The sequence below is a fragment of the Dysidea avara genome, chromosome 7 (assembly GCF_963678975.1).
Source record: "Dysidea avara chromosome 7, odDysAvar1.4, whole genome shotgun sequence".
NCBI lineage: Eukaryota > Metazoa > Porifera > Demospongiae > Dictyoceratida > Dysideidae > Dysidea > Dysidea avara.
Window position 1 is genome coordinate 29,300,817 of NC_089278.1, and position 21,110 is coordinate 29,321,926.

General features: G+C 37.2%; 1 protein-coding gene across 7 annotated transcripts in view; it reads left to right on the forward strand.

The window, feature by feature from the left end:
* The first annotated feature begins 208 nt into the window (after positions 1-208).
* Positions 209-21,110, forward strand: part of LOC136259654 (uncharacterized) — a 73,399-nt gene continuing 52,497 nt past the window's right edge. The window contains exons 1-2 of one of the 7 annotated variants that reach the window (XM_066053147.1): positions 7,430-7,600; positions 17,755-17,844. In XM_066053147.1, the coding sequence (XP_065909219.1) occupies positions 17,817-17,844 (28 nt within the window). In that variant the 5' untranslated portion in view covers positions 7,430-7,600; positions 17,755-17,816. Of the gene's footprint in view, positions 275-7,429; positions 7,601-13,841; positions 14,142-16,141; positions 16,526-17,754; positions 17,845-18,328; positions 18,447-21,110 lie in introns of those variants that run through there. The other 6 variants (XM_066053146.1, XM_066053145.1, XM_066053148.1 and 3 more) reach the window with 6 other exon arrangements.

The following is a 21,110-nucleotide window of genomic DNA, read 5'->3' on the forward strand; positions in this document are numbered from 1 at the left end:
TTATTCCTTTATAAAGTCACTCACTCGTCATTGTTACGCTGAAAACGTGGTTGACCACAACAGCAATGTGCGGTGATCACGTGATTAACCAGTTTCCTGTATTACGTAACTTTGTGGTTGAGCAAGCCTGTACATAACGAGATTGATTTAAAACCACGTATCACGAGTGTCCGCTTAAGGTAATTAGGGACTTTCCACGAGATTTCCCCTAAATAGATCATGTGTTAGTTGTCAATCCTGTGGATTCTGGTGGTATACATGGTTCAACAATGCGGTAAGTGTACATATGCTGTCAATAATTGTTTGTGCACTGCTAAACTAAGTTATTTTTGTGTGGTAAGTATGCTTGAGGAAGGGTCTTGGGGACGACACTAATGTTTTGACAGTAGTTGATGATGGCCAGGCAAAGAACTGCGAGAAGAACTACTGTGATAGTGTGATAGTAGGGAAACATTCCCACCCCTATAGCTCTGCCTAGGGGCATTATCTACGGCTACTGTATTATGTTGCCGATATGTACATCCGGGCCAAGAATAAAGGTGAAAGTGGTAGTAAGGCTCAATCCTATTATTCTGCTGAACAGGCAAGGGAGTCTGGGACTCTGGGGGCATGCTCCCTCAGGAAAGTATAAGTACTGCAACTTTTTTGTTTTAATTGCTTCATCAAGTATAAAAATTTCAGTCAAAAGGTGATGATCGAGGCTCTGGTCTTATGCACTGGTTGGAGTGGTTATATCGATACTGCATTGTGGCAACCTTGAGGGGTTAGTGCTGGCATTATCCTTGGCAATACTATTCCATCTCCCCGAGTCTTGATGATTGAGTCCTCCATTCCTTTCTCTGCTGCTCCAATCCTGAAGTTGTGACCACAGTCAAAAGGTGACTATCGAGGCTCTGGTCTTGCATCTATACTGTACTGCAACACCCTTGAGGGGTTAGTACCGGCATTGTCCATCGCAATACTGTTCCATCTCCCAAATACAAGTCTTGATGGTTGAGTCCTCTATTCCTTTCTCTGCTGCTCTAATCCTGAAGTTGTGACCAAAATAATAAAAATGGTTATAACATGATAAATGGTTATGGTGATAACGATTACAAATGTATTTATAGTTGTGTAGCAACTGTAAACTAATTAGTCACTTGCAAGTTTAATTAGGTGTCTGAAGCATTTAACATGCACAGATATGAGATATATTCGTCAAATGCAGGCAGTAAAGATAGATTTACTCTAATAGAACAGTCATACTACACCGTAAATTCATACTTCCGAATTTACGGTGTTATGAAACAATCATTATTATGTATGGATTTTACTGACTCTCCAAGATAATATTCTGCATTAATGTTAATTGCTCATTTCCAAAAAAAATTACCTTTTAAACCAAATGTAGAGTCTATCACTGACAAAAATGAGTGATATCCACCCCAAAAACACCTTCGCTGTAAAAAATGCGCGCCCAAGAAACTACAAGTACCTGGAACCCAATGTAAAAAAAAACAAAAAGAAAACAGCTCAGCTGAAGTGAAAAGTAACTGGTAACTTAAAGAGCTGATATCTGAAGCGGCCAAGAATACAATTACTAAAGTTTAATCCATGCAAGAACACCTTGGCTATAAAACAGGTTTGTACATGAAAGTAACTGGCAACTGAAATGGCTGATATCTGAAGCGGCCAAGAATGAATGGTCATATACAACTAATTCAAAAATTTAACACTGAACCTTTATAATTCTGCTGTGTTCTATATTCACTCTTGCTGCATCGTAAAGTAATTTCTTTTAACTCTAATTGGCTGGTAATTCGGCCGCCTTTTTTTGCTCTATTATACTGACTATTAAAAAAGGTGGCCAAATTACCAGCCAATTAGAGTTAAAAGAAATTACTTTACGATGCAGCAAGAGTGAATATAGAAAACAGCAGAATTATAAAGGTTCAGTGTTAAATTTTTGAATTAGTTGTATATGACCATTCATTCTTGGCCGCTTCAGATATCAGCCATTTCAGTTGCCAGTTACTTTCATGTACACACCTGTTTTATAGCCAAGGTGTTCTTGCATGGATTAAACTTTAGTAATTGTATTCTTGGCCGCTTCAGATATCAGCTCTTTAAGTTACCAGTTACTTTTCACTTCAGCTGAGCTGTTTTCTTTTTGTTTTTTTTTACATTGGGTTCCAGGTACTTGTAGTTTCTTGGGCGCGCATTTTTTACAGCGAAGGTGTTTTTGGGGTGGATTTAGATTACTAAAGATGATTTAGTCACAGCATTTGTGTCAACCGAAAAACCTGCAGAACAAGGTGCCAGGAGTGTTGTAGGAGCAGTAAAGAATGCATTCAGTAATTTAGGGTATTGGTGGGAAGAAGATGCAAAGAAAAAACATGTTTTATTGCAACAGATGGTTAAAGTGTCAATACTGGAGCTAGAGGTGGAGTATGGATTTTGCTACAGCAAGAATGTGAAACGAAACTTCTAACTTACTGGTGTGCTTGTCACAAATCAGCATTGCATGGCATTCAACAGCATAAGAAACACAATTGCTGAAGTTGCTCACTTACTCACAGACGGGGTTTCAGTTTGCACTAGTCTCTAGTTTGCATTTTTTCCACATCGCTGCACAGAATTGGATACCACTGCACTGTCTGCACAAATTTTAAGTCCCCCAGTGTACATCACTGGTATAGACAAAACCGAAGGTACTTTGGTAGATCACTATACATTAACAAAGAGAACAAGGAATAATGGGCCCAATATACTCTCCTGTGGAACTCCTGATAAAACAGGGAGGAGCCCATAGTATAGGTGTTGTTAATGCAGACATATTTATGGTAGTAAACAAATATGCTACAAACCATTTGAACATAGCTATGTTCCAGCAATCCCATATAAGATTTTATTTTATGCAATAGGGGTTAACATGGTCAAACACTTTCTTAAAGTTAAAATATGTATAACATCATGCAGAATCAGATCCCCTGTTCGATTGTTATGTTTCAATGATAAATAGCAGAAGTTGCTGTATAATAATAACATTATGACACTATTGAAATAACATGGCCACTATCAAGTTTCCTCTATCAAGAATTTACTCAATCTTTTAAAGTTTTTTCACCCCGATATTGATTCTCCAAAGTCTGCTGTCAAGAATTGGTTGGATGATGCTGCCTTTGCCAGTATTTCTGCTTCTCAGAGGATATTTCTGGCAAGAAACTGTAAGGAGTGGTACACAAACTAATGATAGGTTCTTTTATTCTTCATTTTTGTATTGTAATAGCTACTTTTTTTCTTTTATTTTGCCTTGCCATTCCCACAGTGTGATTCTGTTGTGGTGATTCACTTTGTGGTCGCATGTTGCCCGAGGCCTCACATGCAATTTAACTTACGTACATTTAATTTGTTCATCATTATAATGATGGTTTCTCTCTCTATAGTTGATCTACCTGCATGATTAAAAATCCAAACTTATGAGGAGTAAATCAATTAGATAGAAACTGGATTGTTGCATTAAAGATGGTTGTGAGTCCTCATTTAAATGGCATAGATATAGCCTTACTATATTATTTGGACTTTATATGTATACAAAAGTGGCCTTCTATAGCTACAAGTGGCTGCTAAGACAGATTCCACTGCACAGTGCATTTTGCACTCACTTAACGAAGTCCAAAGGTTAGTTTACTAACTCCCAGGCACCTTTTTGGACCTTGTTAAGTAGAGATTTACAGTGTTTACGTGCCAACGCAAAGTGATGCCCTCGCTCACACTATGATTTAGAAACTCGCAGCATCTGTTTCACCAGGAATACGCATCCGTTTTTGATAGTATAATAACAACCAGGTAATGTACCACTCATGGAAACATTGAAACGCTCTAAACAGGATCGCTGACAGGGGCGGATCCAGGGGGGGCTTTGGGGGCTGAAGCCCCCCCCCCCCCACTTCATATTTAGGCTTTACTTGATCTATATGCTGAGTATTAAAATGAAATTTTGTCTTAGCATAATTATATGATCACTAATAATACAAATACTCATAAAACCACCTTATAAACATCTTTCCAAGGTATTATCAGTGGATGTATGCTAAAGTTTATGCAACAAGGACCAGGATCAGCATTGGAGGTGTACAAGATCGAGATACTCTAATAGAGCAGTCAGCTAACTACTCTAATAGAACATTCACTGGAAACATGTAGTTGGTTTTGTTATGGAATTTTTCCAAATCTGCCTGCACCTATATACAATGAAGTGCATTGGTTTGTTTAAAGGGCTTCATTCATCTACTTGTGTAGTTAATATATATTATGGCAATACTTAATTCAGGTACACAATTTCCATTGAAAATGCTCTCAGATTCAATCTTGTATTGTTCAAATTTCAAAATTTTCCACGTTCAACATTATTATTCTAACATGCACCTATTCAGTGTTGTGCAATTGTGAGAGGGGTGTATCATGTACTTAGTTGTCTGTATACCTACCCAAACTTTTCGATTAGCAAAATGCTTTAGAGAGCCATACCTATAATCTAAAGGCAGTATATAAAATATCTACAGGCAGAAAATATTATGAATTTTATGTGGAAATGTTTCCAAATTGCAGTATTTTATCATCTATTTTTCAAAAATTTCCTGGGGGGGGCATGCCCCCAGACCCCCCTACTTCCAGCATGCTTTGCATGCTGGGAAGTGTGCTTTGCACACCTCTACCCAAGAGATTAGTACCTTGAGTTAGCCCCCCCCCCCCCCCCTTTATAAATCCTAGATCCGCCCCTGGCTGATGCTGCTGCCCATTTTTATTGAAAAATCGCAAAAAATTCAAATCCGCGCTACAGAAACAGCATGGGGGATCACCATATTAGCATGGGGAATCACCGATTTACTACGGTTTTGATGTAGACTTGGGTAGGATTGATCACCCAGAGTTGGAGGAGAAACTACGAAGTTTGATTTTTTTCATTGCCAACCCTATAGATATTACTAGCGTTGGAAATGTAATGCGTTATATTACTTCGTTACTGCATTAAGTAATAATATTACGTAACGCGTTACGCCCAACGCCGAATCAAACAATTTTATTATGCTAAATCCTTGACCTTCAGAGAACAATTTGATAAATTACATACGCTTCAAGAAATTTAGTATCCTGGGTTTGCTTTATCAGTAATGCATTTTGTATGGGTCCATGACATGGTGTTATGCAAGGTAATGACAGTGGAACCTCAATTTTCCGGACCCCACTTATCCGGATTCTTGGTTAACCAAACCACTGTTCTATTAGAGTGGTGACTGTTCTATGAGGGAAGGTGAAATACTGATATTATTTTTAAAGTTTCTTCATGCTATTTTAAGGTTATTTATATGCAGCTTCAGAGATACAGACTTTTCAGACTTATTGACCACTGCTAGTCCCAAGGAGTTTGGATAATTGAAGTTCCACTGTACATGTTTGATTCCAATTTCTGATACGCATGTGCCTACCATTTTTCAAGGGATGTAATTTTTGTGGTTGCTTGGCTTTCTGCGAAACTTTCATCCTTGAAAATTAATGACTAACAGGGTTGCTCTGTGCTATCTAATAGGTAACCTCAGTGAAAAACAAGTGATCCTAAAAAACTTTACAATGTCTTTCCGCAAAAAAAGTACATACCTCGAAAATTTGTACAGTAACACTTACAGTACATAAAACGTTTTAAGCATACGCAAGGAGGAAGTTTTAAAGTTACAAATGGAATTCAGGATCCTAGCTGTTGTGACTCCTATGGCACTTTATGCCTGAAGTACATGTTGCCAGAAGATTGAGTCACTGATGGTCTGAATTTGGTACAGTTTTGAAATGATGGAAAGATAAACAAGCTTTAGCTTTCTCACATCTAGGTGCCATAGCATTTCAGTGTTGATGCATGATGATAAATATGATGTTTGAGTTGAAGAACTAAAATGAGAGGTTTCAGTACACATGCATGCACAGTATTCTCCATGTTCCTGCATGAAAAATGGCATGAAGAAAATACTAGAAAGACCCTATTCAGTGTTATGCTAATTATGTGCCTATCAAAATGTTGCTCCACCTACCCCTGTGAGGGCAAGGAGGGGAATTTAATCAAATTATAAATCCAATTCCCTACCCTGGGGCAAAATTGTAGGTCTAATCCTTTTCTTTCTCCATTAGAATATCTCAATTCTTTGCTACAAGCATTGCCTAAATCTCCATATGTGGGGCCTAAATTTTTTTCATTATGCTACTGCATGGGGTAAATGATCATGAGGCAAACATTTGATAGGTGCATTAGTAATAACTAGTTATTCAACATAAACTGGTACACCAATCTGAGCTACATACATACATACAGTATTATTTTTCCTGGGCTAGATGGTCTGCCCTTGCCACGACCCCAGCACAAGTTGCCATGTGCTGGACAACTGTTAGAGGATAAAACAGGTTGGACTCAGTAGTCCCTGTGCTCATCAAAGCGGCCCATCTCTGGAGAGACATCAATGATCAAAGTGAGATGGACCTGCTACCACAGATGTACACTGTCGCAGAGCGTAACAGTGAAAAAGATAGTGTGCACCTCATCCAGACCAGAATACGGCTATATGTACATACTGTGTGTTCATTGCAAGTTTACAATTACCATAATTTTTTATTGTAAAATAATTTTTGTATAGGGTACAATTCCAAGGATTCAAGTGACCACAAGAAACCAGATCCTTAGAGTCTAATTGGCTTTAGCCGGTGCTTGTAAAGACCAATACTGCCCAGAGCTCGAGGTCACCACGCAGAGGCACCAGCTAACATACAGTCGCCTTTAAGGACTGACCCCCTCCACCCACACACACATGCACACATATATTCACAAACACTATTACATACATGCATGCGCACCAGCACACTATACACACAACATTATTAATTACAGGGAAAAGGCACAGTCAGTGAATCCTTATTCACAAACACACACACACACAAACACACACACACACATGCACACAAACACACACACACACATGCACACAAACACACACACACACACAAACACACACACACTCACAAACACACACACACACACACACACACACACACACACACACACACACACACACACACACACGCACACACACATATTTACGAAAACAATTTCAGTAAACCAGGCGCACGCCCACAGCCGGCCAATGGCCGGCTGTGGGCATGTGCCTGGTTTAAACAAGACCGCTAAATTTAGTGTACTGCTTGGCTTAAGGTATAGCAAGTGTGTTTTACAGTCTCATGGGTCAAACTATAATGTCCAAACAGTGACAATGAAGAGAGGACTTGAGAGGGCAAGTATACTCACCATGCAGTGTGTTGAGTATGCATACGTAGAATTTTCCAGCTAGGGGACTCTGGGGTGATGCTTCCTCTGGAAATTTATGGAATATAGCTATCACAAGATTGTATCTGGAAGCTATTCTTAACCAAATACTCTATTGTACTGAAAGATTGTGGATACAAGATGGATGAGTTGTAAGCAATTTTAGAAAAACAGAACTGCACTTTTAAATGCTACTGAATTACAAGGCAATACATAATAGTGGATTGTTGAAGACAATACACAGGATTGGATCTTAAGGTCATTGTAGAGATTTAAAATACATACAAAAATTACTTCAACTTTGTAGTATATATAGCCACAGACTGTACATGTTCTGTTGCTATTTCAATCTGACTTTTTACTGCTATATTGCCCCATCACCATATTAATTTTTTACATCCAGAGTCCAAAGTCACTTACATATACAACTAGTTTTTGGCCACAACTAATCCCCTTATAACTTGACAGCATAAATGCTGCGGTATCATTTGAGCTTATAAAGTTGAGTTTCAAGGGGTTTGGGAGTGCAAACCCTGTATGACATTAAATAAATTTTATTAACTTCAATTGATGCTAGATTCAGATAAATGCAGCATGGAACTTTGGTACCGATAAAGCAAAAACAAACAGTTCTCAGATACTACAGCCTTGTTAACTGTATACATGTTCAGAAATTAACTGTTTTACTTAAGCATGTCAACCCAAGCATCAAGTTCGTAGCAACAACTGAAAATATCCACTATTATATTAAACCATTTGACAGAAGTTGTTATCAGAAGGTGATTAGAATATGGCCGGATGTTTGGAGCAATGGTAAAATAGCAGTGCACACAAGTCAAAAAAACACACTGGCAACTTTTTGAAAAAAACATTTATGATGGATGTTCTATTAGAGTATAGTTGACTGTTCTATTAGAATATTTCGATTTTTAGGTTAATTAAGTCTGACACCAAAAGTATCATTTGAACTAGTGTTGTTCCAGTTCTCAGTACTGGAACTAAAATAATTCCAGTTTCTGCCCTTTTTATTCCAGTTCCAGTTCTAGAACTAGAACTGGAATTGGAACAATAATTTTGCTTTTCTTAAGACTGGAACTGGAACTAGAACTATAATTTTACTTTCTTCAAGACTGGAACTAGAACTAGAACTATAAAGAAATTTTATCAAGTACTGGAACTAATACTGGAACTGGAAATAACCATACAGCTTTTGCCAATGAGATTTTATGTTCTTATAAGACCAGAATTTATCTGCAGACAAAAGCACTTAATGTAGTATATAACTTCATAAAAGATGTATGTATTACAACCATGTATACATCAGTGTGCTAAAACACTGCTTGAAACAACTGATTAGCTATAATATTAGAACAGAATGCAAAATGCTGGCTCAGTCACATGTTATGTCTGGTTCAGTGTTTGATAATTACATGTAGCTACAAGTCTTTTAGTACCACCCTATAGAGTGTTAGGGTTATAGTTGATAGTGTAATAATGCTGATAACTACTATACAGTATTAGCTACATACTATACAGTATTAGCTACATATATGAAACAAGAAACCTGTAGCATATTAGCTTATATAACTTAATAGTGAGTCTCCATATTTCATTATGGGCTTTTGGTAATACTTAAGTTAAAATAAGTGTTGTTCTAGAATATCAAGTAAATGTCATGGCTCCTGAACTGGAACTAGAAATGTAATTCTAAAAATTATGGTTCCAGAACTGGAACTAGAACCATAATTCTAAAGATTATGGTTCCAGAGCTGGAACTAGAACTGTAATTCTAAATGTTAGTGGTTCAGCACTAGAACTAGAACTGTTACGTAATTTTAAAGATTATGGTTCTGAAACTGGAACTAGAACTGTAATAACTAGCTGATACTGGAACAACACTAATTTGACCCCTCTTAGTACTTCTAAGTAAAGATTAGCTATTCTCCCTTCACTTTCCATCTTTTCATTGCCCATGCATACATATAGATGGGCTGTATATTTAGGGCGTGTCCCTTGTGTAACGCAAGCAAACACGACTTTCCGTTTTGCGCATGATTCCAATGTTGGTAAGTCAACAAAAAAACCCATTTGTAAAAATAGTTTGACAAACATTTTTGATTCTTCAAAGGTACAAGACATTAAGGTGAGTTAAAATCATCCAGTCTATCATTCTAAGTATTAGCAAAGTCTCACAAAGAATGTTTTCAATGAGTTTTGTCGCTTTCCAAAACCCTAGATTGAGAGAAAATCATCTTCTTGTTCAGCCTTCACCTTACACGCTGGATATGTTATACCTCGAACCTCAATACCAGAAATTTGAGGTCATGGGCCTACTAATTAAAAATTAAATTGACATACAGTGTTGTATTGGCAATACATCTCAAATAGCGGTGTACAATGTCCACTCTGTAGTGAATGTAATGAAATATGTATTAATAGAGGCTAAACGACCCATTTGGTAGGATTGAAGTCCGTCTACATGTGGCAATACAGACTATGGTTCAGTAGGCCCAAATGTATGGGTTTAACATACAATAAACTCACTCACCCTACGAAGTAGGTTGAATCTGTATGTAACCAATCATTTTCACCTTATTATTAACGCGTAGGCTAAAACCTTCGCTAAATACAGCCATCTACTTGTGGTTCCAGGCCGTCCATAAATGTCCAGCGATGCTCCAACAAATTAGAAACTGCTTCAGTCTTTGACGTATTGCCTACGTCATTCGTCATTAATAGGCAAATCCAGCACTGACCTTACTTAGAAAGCTCAATCCAACTAATTATAGGTGTTCTGTTTTCTCCAGCACGTAAACTACGAAAGTAGTAGCTAGCTGAAACCGGCGCCAAATGAGATAGTCTACTTTTCAGGGTATATTTAAATCACGTACATCGAACTAGAAAATGCTTGTAATAAAATCAGCAGATTATGATGGGCGTTCTTTTTTAAACTAAGGAGTTTTGAGCATATATGCACGTACACAGTGCAAAACCTAGAGCATGCTTTAGCATGCTCTGGTCTAGGGGGGTCTGGGGGCATGCCCCCACAGAAGATTTTTTGAGAATTTACCCATCTAAGGTTAAATCTGGTGTAAATTTGGACCAAAAAAATTGCTCGACTAGTTATGCTAGCGATAATAACAAAGCAAAACGACTGAAATATGATGTGATAGACCAGCTTCCTACAGAACAAGACACTTATGGCATACGCGTTGTGATACAGACTACATTATAGTCAATCAACGCAATTAATTTAAAAATGCAATAACACGCACACATGCATGCACATTATAAACAATCATCATTTTAGTCAGTGACTTGTGGCTTCCGGATGAATGGTTTTGTATAGACGAGCTGCAGGCTATAAAGGAACATGTACTTGTAAATTACAACAGAAATTCAAAAAAAAACAAAGAAACAAACAGTTTATATATATCTCACACCATGTTCCTTAACTGAGAAAGTTTAAGCAAACAAACAGTTATTTCGAGTATCCCTTTGATGTGGTTAACACTCTAATTTATGAGGTATAAATGTGCCATGATTAAACCATGCACACACAGACACAGACACACACTACATACACAGTATGGCTTTGAAAGTGTACTAAGTGGAAGCAAATTTTGAGGTTAGTGCAAGAAAATATTGTGGTTAGGGACTAAATGGTTTCAAACCCTTTGGAATGTGTTGGTTTCAATCATTAGACATTTATTCCAACATATGCATAGCTTTAAAAACATCGCATTCAAAAGTGATTGTATTATATGAATATTTTACACAGGTTGTCTACACTATTGCACACGACCAAAAAATGTACTAAATTTCTGGTATTGTTTCTCTATAGCATACTTTCTGTTCTGAAGGGTGGTAAAACACTTGAAATAGTTGCCATGCAAACACTGGTTAGTCATTTAAGGCTGTGTCACGAGTGTTTATTTTGATTTTTGTGATTGGGTGAAGCCAGCGGATTGTATGATCAGACTTTCTGGGATTAAATCTGAGGGATATTTGTGGAAGCTGTACATGTGATTTCAAAGTAGAAGAATTTAAGGACACTTTTGAGAGTTAAGCATGCTAGTAATAGAAGAAACTGGGTAGACTTGGGCTCTTGGATATCAAATAGCCATCACTATATGCGTAAAATTTTGTTAGTTGTATATGTATCCTAGCAGATTTTTAAAAATCAGTTGATCTGATACTGAATCTGAGAGCGTTTTAAAGTTGTGTCTATAATTTTTAACCTGGGAACATTTTACATATTTAACCACTCTGAGATTGAATCTGAGAGCATTTTTGGTGTGCCGTTTTAAAAACAAGCTTAACCAAAGTATAGTGTAGTAGTCACTCACAACTTTACAGGATGAGTCTGAGATTTTAGGGGGAGGGGGGGGGGGGAGTTCTCCCCCTAACAGCCCTAGAATAAACACTGACCAAAACGTTCATTTTCTCCATTACACTAGTAACTTTTTTAGCCATGAAACCACCATGAATAATCTATGAATTTTATGAATTACACATGAATTTACCCTGAAAAGCGTTCACGGTATATTCATAGTGTTGGGAAATTCCCATGAATTTATTACAATAGCTACTCCATGAAATACAAATGGATTTACACACAAGGGAAACATCAGTGATCTTGCATTCCTTATGAAAAGTGCATGAATTGCTTTGTCACCTATGAAAATATTTTTCCATTCTACATGGCCATAGAAACCCTATGAAATCAATTTTATCACTTCTTGGTGGCACTCTATGAAATGCACGTGAACTTCACAAGTAGATAATTTACATCACATTGATGATTTGCCATGCCATGAAATTCTGTACAATCTATGAAATAATCACGAATATAACTTGTTTGGAATACAGTCTACAAAAACTACATGAATTGTTAGTAACTCTAATTAATGCACACCACGCGGTACTGCTTAGTAAGGGGGCATCTCCAAACTGATTTTGGTACGCTTAACGTCATAATGACGCTAACTTCAGACCCCCTCCCTCCCCCCCTCCTTAACGTCACACTATGAAAACAATGCATTGGCAATATATATAGAAGCACAAAACGTTATACTATTTCTTTACCAAAAACATAGTCTACAAACAGTATAGCTGTTTAATCACGTCACTTTCTCTGTTCTATAGCTGTTTACACTATAACTGCTTTAATAAAAATTAATAACGTCATGGGCTGAACCCCCCTCCTGCCTTAAGGTTACGGAATAGTTTAAAATGCGTGGGCGGAACAAATTACAAAACCTGCTTTAAACCAAGCAGGGATAAATAATTTCAACAACTGTGTTGTGTTAGCAATACAACTAATTGTGCTTGTTTGTTTTTACTACTGTTCTTAGGTGTGTGGTCTACAATAGAGCGATGTTTTATAAAAACGCGCCGGCCGCCAAAAACCAGACTAACAGATTACTGAATCCTTATAATTTCAACACAAGTGGCTAAACAATTTAGATGTCTAGGTCCTGTGGAAGCGATTTTTTAAGTTACTGGTTGTATAGACGTTTTATTGAACTTTTAGTAGTTTTTTCGAGTGAAACAAGCTCTTTGAAGGCATGTATCTGAGTCACTGGGAAGAAACACGCCAAAAACGCTTCCACAGGACCTAATAAATTTAATATACAATATCACTATGCCCCAGAAAAGCCAATAGAGCCTACAGCTTTTGCTGTATTTGGCGGCGGAAAAACATGGTAGTGACAGCTGGAGCTGAGCGATGTAGAGCAGCTCAGGTATTTCCGACCACCATGTACTTTCGGACGCAATATTTCCTAGAGGAGCAACAAGACTCGATCAATTATTACACTATTATGAAGACCTATGACTATAACCTCCATATATAAATTATAAAAGGATTCGGTTGCATCGTCTGGCTGCAGTGACCTCGGAAAGCCACTGTCCAAAAACGTCGATGCTCGGACAACGACATGTGCGCTCGGACCCCACCCTCTACACCCTTCCCATGCAACTTCAATAGCTATTGTGTGGTAGTGATTGATAGAGCTAACCTTGAGCTACCCCATGATATAAGCAGATTATATTTTTATTAACTGGTATTGTAGATAGCCGGTTTTTCCCAAAGGTGGTAACTTGATCAATCGTCGGACGCAAAAAAATCATTATATTTTCGGACTTTTCATTTATTTGTGATAATTTTGGTATTTTATGACTTTCAGTAAAGCACTAACTTACAAGGTTTTAAATGCAGTAATTTAAACACAGGTATAGGGTGTTTTTGTCAATTTTAGGTGGAAGAAGCCAAGCTACATATAGTAGCGATTTCCAACCAACCAATTTTTCACACATATTTTTGCTACTTAAATTACACACCTTCAATAAATGTTTCACAAGCTGCCGTTCAAGTTAATAGCAGTCAATGCTTCGTACTTCGTAATGAACTTTACTGGATTAAAATCCATGCGGTATTTATTGAAATATGTCAAATCAAAGTTTGAGAAATAAAATCCTATAGGGAGCCCGTACAAATAATTGCGTACGTAATTCTAATTGGAAGAATGCGGCACCGATGATAGTCAAAGTTTCCGAGTGTTTCCGCGTGAATCTATGGCTGATGAGGACGAAAAAAAGTGTTCCTGGGAAAACCCTATACGCTGATTTCGATTCTGCCGTGTGTTTTTTGATTGGAGGACGATTGAAGTTGGATTACGACGAAAATATGGCTCTTTAAAAGGTAAATCGCCAACTAGCACTGTTCAGAATCCAGCATTACAATCATCCGGGACTTCAAGGCATCCCTCTGCATCGATGCAAGTATAGTTTGAAGGTGAGCAGTTTGTTGTCTTGTGCGGAATTGCAATATAAGGTTCAAGGTTGAGCATAATATTTTCAAAAGTGGAGACAGGCACGTGATACTAGCCTTGCATGGCTTCACACTCACTTGTTGTTATATTCTGGTGTATTTATTGCTGTTTTTAAGCAGCTTCAGTGATTGTAATTTTGGTTAGAAACTATTTATAATTTCTCTTTGTAGTATAGTGATGTCATAGTGTTATATAATAATTATCATCCTTAGTGCTTACAATGTGACAAATAAAGCTGAACAGTGTCCAAACAAATCTATTTTTAAAATAATATTGGTCTTATATTCTGTTATCTGATTGTCATGTTTCCAAAGTATTTGTTGATTGTGACTTGTGATGTCACTACTTACCATGTTATATAATATTACTGATTTTTCTAGTTAGCTATCCCTGAAAATTCATTGGGTACCTGTGTATACTTAGTATTACACAATATACACAGTTTTATTTGTGAATCACTTGCTTTATTCATGTAATATTCTGAGTGGTCAGTCTACAAAGAAATGGTCACTCTTGAGAGGTTTTACCTATCTCATATGCTGCTCTCTATAAAATAGATATGTGGTGAAAATTTCATGTTATTAATAGTATCCTATCTAGATTTATGACACTTTGAATATTGTGTTTGGTGCCAAGTGATATACATAAAAAGCGTTGAAAATGCTGTACACAAAAATCATCACACTGTCAACTTCTTTTGCTTATATCTGTTGATAGGAACCACCGATTGAGGTGGGGTTTGTACTAAAATGACCCTGAAAAATAGCACAATATTTGTCTTACCAATGAATGCATGGAATGTTAGTTATTTAATTTAGTTGGAAATCTCTACATATAGCTGTATTATAGTACGTCTATACAAATTAGCTAAATAAGGCCACTTCTCTACTCATTTGACATTTTTGATATTTTTTAAGTCAATTTCTGGTAGTGGAGGTCAGCAGTAAACTGCAACAGTGTGTGAAGCCTCGCTACCGCATATATGACTGTTCTATTAGAGTAGTTTATATTTTGAGCGAATTTCGCTGGTTTAAATTTTACAGGTTTTCGTGTTTGCATGACCCAACGTCTATGACTTGCTCCAGAACAAATTCTAAGAAAATACAGGAGCTTACAACACGAAAGTTAACAAGTGACATTCGCTCAACCAATAAACTACTCTAATAGAACAGTCATATATGCGGTAGCGAGGTTTTGCACACTGTTACAGCTTATTCCTGACCTCCACTATCTGAAATTGATTTTAATAATATGAAAAATGTGAAATGAGTAAGAGGAGTGGCCTTATTTAGCTAATTTGTATAGACGTACTATCAGTACTACAGCTATATGTAGCTTGGCTTCTTCCACCTAGAATTGACGAAAAACACCCTATACCTGTGTTTAAATTGCTGCAATTAAAGCCTTTTAAGCTAGTGCTTTACTGAAAGGCATAAAATACCAAAATTATCACAAATAAATGAAAAGTCCGAAAATATAATGATTTTTTGCGTCCGACGTTTGATCAAGTTACCACCTTTGGGAAAAACCGGCTATCTACAATACCAGTTAATTAAAATATAATCTGCTTATATCATAGGGTAGCTCAAGGTTAGCTCTATCAATCACTACCACACAATAGCTATTGAAGTTGCATGGGAAGGGTGTAGAGGGTGGGGTCCGAGCGCTGGCTGCAGTGACCTCGGAAAGCCACGTTTTTGGACAGTGGCTTTCCGAGGTCACTGCAGCCAGACGATGCAACCGAATCCTTTTATATTTTATATATGGAGGTTATAGTCATAGGTCTTCATAATAGTGTAATAATTGATCGAATCTTGTTGCTCCTCTAGGAAATATTGTGTCCGAAAGTACATGGTGGTCGGAAATACCTGAGCTGCTCTACGGGCTGGCTTACTTGTGTTACTACAACAAATTGTAGTGCGGTTCCACCTGCCTCAAACTACACTGTAGCTATACATAAAAACATTAAATATGAAGGGCTTCACCCGGCCTTCATTTAAAACTTTTAAGGTGAAAGTACTAGTAGTTTTTGTAGTTTACAACGTGTAGTTTATAGTAAGGAATCTATTTGACTTTTGGGGCTGGTTTTGTTTTGTCTGGAATCGCTGGCTGTTCATCTCAAGGCTAACCTGAAATGCTAATTATTGCGCGATGTTTTGTTACAAGAACTAGCGTGTGGAACAAGCCACGCTTGTTTATCAATTAGTGTTCTACTAGCAAACAAGGAAGAGAAATGCTAATACAGTTTATAAAGATGGGAGCCTTGCGAAAGGTGAAGCTTAAATTGAAGTGAAGGAGGCGATGCTAGGAATTTCACTCATGTCGCAACCTTCACCTGCCTTCTCTAGTAAGTTGTACATGAAGTTATAGTAGGTGTTTGCCCATTTCTGAATGTAAATGGTATGGTACTGAACATGCATAGCTACATTATATCAGTGTTTTCAGCTACTTAACTGCTAGGGCGGCAACGTTGTCTACTAATACTAAGTTAGCACCCTATTTAAATATTATTAAGATGCACTAGGCTACAAACTTTCAAGGGTTACCACTAAGGAATGGGACAGACCAGATCGAATGAGCTACATAGAACACTTTGAAAGTGCTACATTGCTTTATTACATGTTGCTAGTGCAGCAACATCAGTGAGACCAAGGGAGAGAATTGGAAAAGTAAACGTGTTCAGTTATCAGTATTGCCATACTTCTGACTCCTGAATCAAAGACCAATTTAATTACACATGATATCCTGAGTAGTGTCGAGTGTTTGGTGAATCAATACAAATTGTTCCATTCTGTGTTTGATGGTTCCAATTAGCAAAACACATTCAAATCTATTTGATGTATTGGTACAGTGGTCACTGCAGCAACTTTATAAAATTAACCTATAGTTTACGAACTTACTTAGTCACCTGACATGTTAACTTAATCAGCTACGCATGTTCACTTAGTCACCTGTGTGCCCTCAAGAAATTTTGTTTGATAATCTTTAAAGTAGAGGAACTGGCTAATGTTCGCTGTCATGAATTGTTGAGTAGCGTTTTGGGAGCAGAGTTGGACTTTAATGCTTATTGCTAATACTGTAGTACTCTTCTTCTCTGCTTAATTTTGGATAAATGCTAGACTAAGCACATCTTAGCTGTATTCATTACTCTGGTTACAGGTACCTGCCCCTCAAATAATTATTTTTGTGGGTGCTATAGGTACTCCAGGATGAGTGTTCAGCTGTTTTATTTATTTTTTGTTTTTTTCAGTGCCCATGCGCACTTAGATATGTATTAACAAATGGGACCAGTACGTCTGTGTTTAATGTTTTCAGTCTTGAATTTACACATCATTTTGTTTACGTATATAAGGTGTGTAAGTTAGAAACTGTTTAGTATGTGTACAAATAAACTTAGATATTTATATGCTGTTAGCTACTCTGTGATCTCAGAACTTTCAAATAAAGATACGTGCATAATAGCAATACATAATGGCAGATTTGTGGTCGATTATCGTAGTATGGGACATGGGTATAATGTCTTTCAACTGTCGTAATTCATGATAAGTTGTAATTACATTGAACTTCAATTTGTAGGTGTTTTGGAGTTGCTGCTTTGTGATTAACATAGCATTTTCTGTCCGGCATAACATTATTTCATGATGTCAGATCTGGAACACTTTTATGGTATCTCATAGGATGTTCATGTAAATTTCATTGATAAGTTCATGAGATATTCATGAAAATTTCATTGTTAAATTCATGTAAATTTCATTAATATATTCATGTAAATTTCATTAATTAATTCATGTAAAATTCATGAGACATTCATATAAATTTCATGGTACACTTCATAGAGTGTTCATGACATATTCATCCATAGTATGGTAGTAGTTTCATGGTCAATTCATATGGGAGTCATGGGATAATAATTCATATTAAAGTCATGGTGTTTTCATGGGATGATTCATATATAATTCATAGGGTGCATAAAATTCATAGTCTATGAAACAGAAAGTATTCATTGGGTCATAAATATGAATAACCCGTGAATTTGAGTTCATAGGTAAACAATGGATAAACTAGTTAGTAGTGTTAGCCGTAGCGAACTCGGAAAGTATGTGGAAAATTTACGGTAAAACGACCACGCCTTAAAAAGGCAACCCACCCGTCTATAAGATGCTTCCCATGTGAACCAGATAGAATCTGATAATAACTACCATTTACGTATCTAGATAATAACGTGTGAACCGAGTGAGTTACTGAAAGAGAACAGAAAATCAATTCAGGTAAGTGCTACATAGTTTGTATTGATTTTTGTACTGTTTCAAGGGGGTGCTTAATGTGAGGCTTAATGTTGACTCAAGTGGTTTTAATTTGTCATCGTGCCGGCCGGGTACTAGTGCTGAGGTTTTCATCAACGTACGAATCTGCGTGACCTCGTGCGTGAGAACGTACCAGTTAGCTTGATGGCAAAAGGCTGAGTGTGCAATCGCGCTAATTAACTGCTAAGCACTCACGCATGGCGTCACGCAGATCCGAACTCAGTACTGAGACTGCAGAAGCAAAACTTGACTGTAAATAGCTATCATTATTTTATTGTATTTACAACTACTTTGACTCTTGTGCATAATTTTGAGGGTTTTGCGTAGGTGTTGGCGACTATAGCCATATACTCGCAGTGGCAGCTACACTGAGTAGGGAGCACGACACAGTGGTGTCTACACCGTGTCATGCGCCCCACTCACACCATATCAAAACTAATGTCAAATTTACCGGATACCGCAAGGTTTTGCCCATTTCCCGATTTTCGGTAAAAATTACACCACCTTGTAAACAAACCACTTTTTTTTTTCACTATAACCTCCGCATACTTCAGTATATGGAAACACTGTTTGGTTTATCGAATTCGTTAATGGTAGGCGAGTCCTGTGGTATATTAGATTTTGCTCTGAGATGAACGGGAAGGGCAGAAAGAGCCTTGTTCTGGTGATCATCAGGTACGTAAAAAAATGTTGGAAAAATAAGGCTTTTCGAGTACTTCTCTGTAAATTTACTAGTTAAACACTCAGTACGGGTGAATTCTTAATCAGCGCGCTTCAACACCTACAATGATACCAAGTTTTGGGGATTTGGTGGAGGATAACAGTGTGTACTTTTTGGGATTTGTCCACCCGCGTAATCAGTTTCTCCAATAGAGAGTGTGCATTATGCCGTAATCAACAATGAATAAGTGACACTGAGGTAACGTTACAACCCCAGTACGGGCGGCATTGTATAGGGAAATTCATGGGCTTTCTTTCATTGTATAATGTGCTGTAGAAATTATGGGTGCTAATTCCTGTACTTTTGTGTTTTCTGAATTGTAAAACGCATGTATTTTGTATTGGACAAGGGAATTACAAGGAATGACAAGGTTTTTTTAATCAGCTTGTTTGACAATCCTGAGGTAATAAAAGGATTATAAAGTAGATACTACATCTTTTTAATGATTAATTCTTTAGAATTAAGGGTAAAACTTGGAATTCTGTGAAAAAAAAATTTGACCATTGAGGCTTTGGTTGTGATTTGACAAAATGTACAGAGTAGTTTTGATATGCTGAGTTACGCACTGCTTTCATGTCAATGGTAGCTAAGACCGAGAAGTTTCATTATCATAGCAATGCTTTTCTCTATGGCAAGCAAAAGTAATTCTCATTTATTATTAACTGGCTACAATATGCCCATAGGATAATTAAAGCACTAACCAGATGTCAAAGGGTGGTTTCTTCTGTGTTGCTGATAAAACATTTTCAACCGGAATCAAAATGAAGTCAAGCAATCAAGGGGCTGTTTTGGCATGAATCAATGCCAAAACCAAAAAGGATTACCACTGATTGGCAATCAGTGGGTAAAATTAAAGTAAATGTGGTAATCATGACTATAATACAGTCATGATTATTGAGCATTATTGCATCATTGCAAGTATACATACGTAGTGCCGACTGGCTATACACAGCACATCCAAGTGTACTAGCAATGGTGGGAAAGTAGACACTTCTGGTGATACACACTTAGATACGTAGTGTGAGGAGTTAAGAAATCAACGGCAAGGGATTGTCATACATTGTTTACTGTTATTTTCCTTGTTGCAATGGATTAGATAGTGGCCTTGTGTGTAGTTTTGCATGCATAGTTGCTCGAGCATCTGAAAATAAAACTTGGGGGTAGCTAAGTACTCAGGGGCTAAAAGCAGGGTACTGGTTGGCAGTAGCCAAAGTAGCCATCACTATTGGGAGTGTATAAACAGTGGAATGGACTACTGGAATGGTGGAATACTGGAATGGTGGAATGGAAATTTTTAAAGTTCAATATCATTTTTTTGCATTTAAATAAGTACAACTCCTTCCCTTAAGTAAGCAAATAAATAGTATTCCCCTTGAAGTCAGCTCTTTTAGCATGCTTTTCCTCACCACAACACTTGTATGACTTATAACTCAATGCTTTATTACTTGTCTGAAACTAACTGTCTTAATGAAGGTTCAGTTCAGTGTGCAATGTGGCACTGCCACAACACTGAAACTTTGGCTTAATTTTTGTTTTTGACATAATTGTGGCAAAGGCTCATTGTAAACACTTACAAGATAGTCCCGTTTCACTTTACTCAAAGATTTTTACTTAGGCTCCTATAGGTTAGTGGTAAACACCTTGTACAAGTTCTGCCTTCTGTGTTTGCCCTCCATAGCATAACTGGTAAAGTTGATAACAAATAAATGAATACTTCATTATACATTGAATGTACTTTTACAATGCATACATGTAGTCAACTAGTTAGCTAACTTTTTTATCATTTGGGAGCAAGGGTTAAGTCAGGAGTCTTCTTGGTATTCCGAATAAACTGCTTTTGCAACTGACTTTAGAGTACATCACATTGGTAAACTTTGTATATAGTGAGGCGAATTATGCTAAAAGAG